General features: G+C 39.9%; 1 protein-coding gene across 1 annotated transcript in view; it reads right to left on the reverse strand.

The window, feature by feature from the left end:
• Window positions 1-4,603, reverse strand: part of LOC107035900 (lachesin) — a 58,544-nt gene extending 53,941 nt beyond the window's left edge. The window contains exons 1-2 of the mRNA XM_015253541.1: window positions 4,426-4,603; window positions 1,686-1,825 (exon numbers count right to left, since the gene is read on the reverse strand). Coding sequence (XP_015109027.1) covers window positions 1,686-1,824 — 139 coding nt within the window. The 5' untranslated portion in view covers window position 1,825; window positions 4,426-4,603. The remainder of the gene's footprint in view (window positions 1-1,685; window positions 1,826-4,425) is intronic.
• Window positions 4,604-6,000: the final 1,397 nt, after the last annotated feature.

Here is a 6,000-nt window from a genome sequence, read left to right on the forward strand (position 1 = left end):
ACCCCTAAATCCCCTCATTCAACCTCCACAATTCCCATTACACACAGCATAATATTAAAATAATGAACTCTCGAGGAAACAACCGATAAATCGAAGGCCCTTTAATCCAGTGGAAAAATAAATTTCAGGGTAGTGGACGCCAGGCCGATGAATATCGAATGGTTTAAGTTAGCCTCTTCCTCCCGCCCCGCCCTGCCCCACAATAGAGTTTGGCTATTAAATAGCTATTAGCCCGATTAAAATATTCGATAACTGCCCTTTCACACTTCACCATGGATGGTACACACACTGGACCCTGGAGTTCGTGCAACATCGAAAATCCAATAAATAATTATTTCCGATTATTCCAAACCACGCTGGTGGTGGCTCTCGAGTGTACGTTATATTTTTCACTCTCATATGCAACATTGTATCATACAATATGACGGGAAGGGTTGAAGGGACGAGTCGGGGATGAGACTAACAAGGGAGAGCAATGGTCTCCAATGGACAGCACTAAAAGTTCAATGGGTAATGAATCACATCACTGGTTTGAATCGTTTTTCTCTTTCTCACACCGACTCTTGCCAATCTGTGTGTTTAAATACCTCATCCCTCCGCAAAACACATGCACTCGAAAACACTGCAAATGGTTTGAATCGATTTGGTGCTTTAAATTAAACGCCCCCTTGAATGGACAAAAGTGTTCGCATAGTAAACTCATTTCGCTTTACTTGTAAAATTAAATTGAACTAATTGAAACAGAGTAAATATGGGTGCGCCCATATGGAGAGGGTCCACTTTGTCGCACCACTTCCGAGATATTCACCATAAATGAATGGATTAAACTAGAAGAATTGAAATACCACTCGATTTAGAAGTGAGAGAAAAATAAAACTGCAAACTTCATAGATAATTCCCTTAATTCTGATTTTGGCCAATCAGAGTGCAGTATTCGGGATCACGTGATACCTCCACAACAGTTTTATTTTGATGCTTCACCAGGTTACGGGTAAAACGTGAGAGTAATTTGTGCCAAAACTGTAAAACTTAACCGGAATCCCAATGAAAATTATCCCAGTGAACGTGAGTGGTGCTTAATACTGCGGAATTATTCACATAGGAATTCTTCTTTAACAAAGAATCTTTTTTTTTTAATCAAACGCGATATAGTGAAATTTCATTTCGTCCGCCTCTATGTCCTTCACATGAGTGCCAGAAAAAATACCCCACCGGTGCGGCAGATTGTACTGCACAGGGAGGATAATTTTTGCATCATACGCTGAGAGAAAAATTCCTGATATGTAGATCATATTTACTTGAGAGAAGTAAATTATTTTCAATGGTTTAAATCATGGATTACATTTCGGTCCACGATCACCCATCGTATATTAAAATTTGCCACGGTTTTGCAGATAATTTTTGTCCACCGTTTTTCTCAGTGTAGATTCCCAAAAATCAGTGACATTTCCTAAAAATCAAAACTTATCTCCGCTCTGATCTTCGATGTCGAAGTTATTTTTGACACTAGTCATCTGGGGTCAGTGAGAAGTGCAGACTTCTCTCAATATCACTACTGTATACCCAACTCTAATCGCCAGAGTGGCCCCTCTTCACGTGAAAGCATACATATAAACTACCTAAATTGTCATATGTACGAGCTGACGTGAAATTGAACAATATAAATGATAAAATGGTGCCCGTACTATTGTCGAGTAAAGTTGCGGTGTTTTGCTCCGACGAAAAGTCCTGGTGGTGAACGATGTCGCTCGTAATTGCCGCACCGACATTGCTACAGTAGTCCTCGAGAAGTACGCAGCACAGTAATAGCCGTGCCACCCTCATTCTGTAAAAAAAATAAGAGAGAAATGTTACAAGGGAGATGAGAGAACAAAAATAAGAAAAATTGAATGAAAGACGGGGCGGGACAAAGGGCTTTTAATGTTTTAACCTCAACTCGTGGGATAAATAAACGTTTAGAGTACAGAAAGATTGAAAATAGAAAAATGGAGATAAAAAATAATCTGGAGAAATTTAGCGAGCATTAAGGGACACATCAATGTGAAGCTCATTTAACAGTCGGAAGCCGGGGAATATAAAACGTTGCGATGTGTTGGTGCATTTTCGCATTAAAAGGGGAGATGACGGGTGGAAAGGTGCCTCTTGACTCAAATGTCTAATGCGGAAAATTAAATGAAATGCGTATCGCTCGCAGGATGCACATAACTTCGCTCTTAATTTGAGTTATTAATTTTGTTTGAGAATTTCCTCTCTCTGATGTTTAAATGATATCATTGACTTTTACTGCCGTTACACCCTTTGATGCTGGATCATTTTAAAGTTACACAGGTGTAATGAAGGATTAGATTGCATTACATTTCCAATGAACTGGGGGCAATTCACTTATCGGTATTATTGAAATAGAGAGGTTATCGTGCTGGTAATGTATGGAACACAAGATGGAATCTTTTTGTTAACCCGTGAAATCGATTTATTCGGGTATTTTTATATCCCCTACCTCGGCCCTTTGTTCGGGATAAAATTCAAATTTGAATTCAACCTTTTATCCGGAATATTCCGTGTCAAACGAAATTTTATACGAAACTTGTTGGAAATCGTGTGAAAAGAACCTCCTGTTACGAATTTTGATAAAGTTTTTTATGCTATACATCAATATATCGATGGGACGAGTACTGATCAAAAGTTTACAGAATTATTTTTTCTATGACGAAAATGTGCAGCGGAAAATTAAAAAAAAATCACTCTGGTGTGGGACGAACATAGTGTCTCGCGAGAGACTTCACGAGACATCACGAGACAATACTTTGAAGGGATTGTCTCGGTCTCAGTGAACACGACATTTTTTTATTTCATCTGTTTCGAAATACGCACTATCGACTCCTCTTGTGATGACCCGGAGATGATTTATTTCATCTCGATTTCCATTTTTTTCGCGTTTGTTATATGTAGAAAACCGAAACAAGACAAACCGAGACAAAAACCGAGATTTTACATTAAAAAACAGGAAAAACTTGAGACCGAGATGAGACAAATTGACCAGAGATAGCCATAATCATAAATTAGAATTAATATTACTCTACAATTTTTAATTATAAAATTAATCATCAGTTAAATATTCAAATTCCGAATGAATTTGTCAATTAATAATTTATATTCACATAATTCATAATTATTTACTCAATATATAATTGATAATTCCATGTTATCAATCATTTACTTCATCTTCAATTGGAAATTTCGATTATCAATTATTCGATTATTTTAAATTTCGATGATTATAAGTAAACCTCAACTTCTCATAATATTGAAGAATCCAATGATTGCTGGCAACCCCTGAAACTGACTCAAAGTCATCACGAGAGGAGTCGATACTGCGTATTTCGAGACCGAGACGAGCCCAAAGATTTCCATATTCATTGTTACCGAGACCAACTGTCCCAAGTATTGTCTCGTGAAGTCTCTCCCGGCATCACTAGACGAACATCTCCATCACAGAGAGGCATCTATCAATTGTGTCCCTTTGAGGAAACAAACGCTTTCCCCTCATTTTTACATTTTTAATCTTGAAAAGCCGTAATTTTCGACCTTACGTCACAACCGAGAAAAAAAATGATCTAAAACCGTCTCCTAAAAGATTCCATGATGAATTACAGTAGGCGCTTTAATGCACTCCCTTTGTGTCCCACACGAAGTGACTTTTTCGTCCCAACTTTCTTGATGAGTTTTTCCGTTGAAAAAGAAAGCCCTGAAATAGTTTAGAAAACTCCGATCAACTCCAGTAACCGAATGATCCAGCGCGAACTGCTCCCCCCGGACATCCCCGAATACACTCGCCGATGCATGAATCATATCCACGAAAATACTTCCCAATTTTTTTTTCACATGCATCATACACAATAAACCCTCAAGAGCGATGAAGTGCAGCCAAACATTCTCATTCTCCCGCGCGACGGAGGGATAATATCCTCTTCGCGAATTTTTTCTCTCCCTATTTTCCTTTTTCTCTCCCTCCGTTCACGGCGAAAGGAACTGGAAAAACCCATTGGGATCGGCAATCGGGTACGAGGGTGAGTTTTATCGGCTTGGTCGTGCGCGGCACTTCACTCTCTCGTTGTCATATACATATTACGAGTAAAAAATCTGAATATCTCCTCTCTCGGGCGCATCTCTGGTCGGGTACCGATAAGTACAACGGGGAAAAAAACTTCTCCCACAAGAAAAAACGCCCTCCGGAGAAGCGGTTTTATTACGCTTTTTCATCAGCCCGGTAATCGGAAATAGATGAATCCATTTGTGTCTGGACACTGAAAATAATTAGCCTCCAATTTGTTGAGAGAGAATCCCACGAATCAGTCTCTCAATTCTGGATTTTTCCAATGAGATTAACGTCTAAAAACACACCCCCTCTCCACCGCCTGAATTTACCTCGTGAAAGGAGTGTAGCATTATAGTTGACTGACACCGTCCGAGAGTGTCATAAATGACGCGTTTTAACCGAAACTCAACAGTAACTTATCTCACAGATTGAATGGTCTCGTGGTTAACCGAGTTAACGTAATGACAATCAAGCCTCTCCCTTCGAACGACAGACGCATCCCCGGGCGTCGAGACGCGTGTACTGATGTGTCAGAGGCTCTCGGCGCGACGAGAGACGCTAGCTCCATTGAGAGTCAGCCCTCCCCAACACCCATCGCGCAGGTCTACACAAAACAACTCATTGGAATGGTAAAGGGCATTACTATTAATTACTCACGCCCAAACAATCGCTCAACTAATTTCACATTTATATCAATTTATCTTTCGCTTGATTTCTCGGCTCGTCAGTCTGGTCTGTCTCATTTGACCGCGCGAGACTGGTGGGATGTTGCATCGGGTGACAATGACACTTTGGGGAAGGCTCGACACTGACTCGGTATAAAGTACTTTCCCAATGTCCAAAAAGTCACTTGCATTTACGTTGTAACCAGCTGTCAACGGTCACTTGATATATCGACAAGGCGTTTCACAGCTACAAAATGATTTTAAAACGTATCGACCTATTTTTACTAACCCCACTGCACGCGAGCACCACTATATATCTTTCGCAGGGGCATCCGCACACGATATGTATTTTTTTTTCTGTTTAGGTTGTTTCAACGTTGAAGCGTTACATGCGCGCAGAGTTGTATCGTGTGTAGGTACCCTGAAAACTATTTTTTTCCACTAGTTTTCTGGTGCCTCTTATAATGAGAATACATTGATCGATATACCGATATCAGAATATCGAACATGCTGCCTGTGCTGAGCGGGAGCATGTAAATTTTTCATTTCAGTGGAGTTTTGTTTTTTAGGGCGTTTTTTTTAATTCTCGGGGAGCTTCCAACAAATTGTGCGAGTGTCCAGTACAGGGGAGATGGATGTAAATGCGCATTTTTGCATGGGTGGGGTGGATGGAGCGGGTGTCTGGCACATATTCGGTATTTTGAAATTATCTTTGTCGAGTTGTGGTTGGGGAGCTGTTTATTTGGAGACGGTCTGCATGGGTGGGTTCGTTAATGAGTGTGGTGGGGACGTTATGGTGGTTTTATGGCGGTGGAGGTGGGGAATTTAATATGAGGGAGGATTTTCTTGGATTGAAGATGTCAAACTTCATTCGAGTATTTACTTTAGTAGAATAAACTATTTGTTTCGGGGTGCAGTATTAGATCGTGATTGAGATTTCAGGGACAGTTCAGTGATCGGAGAGAAAAGTTGGGGAAAAATTATATAAATGTCATTGAATAAAAAATACTTTTTGATGAAAATATGTTACGATTTTTTCGGTGAAACAAATCACATCTGCGGATAGAAAAATCACACTTTTGTGTACTGGAAAATTTGTCGCACCCGGAAGGTATTTTTTCGACACCGATGCGAAGGATATGGGGACGGGCGAAAGTGAAATTGGATACAGCGCTAGGTAAAAAATTCCTTCATTTCTATACATTGGGTCATTAATAATTAAATAATTCCGGGTAAATT

This window comes from Diachasma alloeum, unplaced genomic scaffold (genome assembly GCF_001412515.2).
Source record: "Diachasma alloeum isolate Michigan unplaced genomic scaffold, Dall2.0 Dall_scaffold_00176, whole genome shotgun sequence".
Classification (NCBI taxonomy): domain Eukaryota; kingdom Metazoa; phylum Arthropoda; class Insecta; order Hymenoptera; family Braconidae; genus Diachasma; species Diachasma alloeum.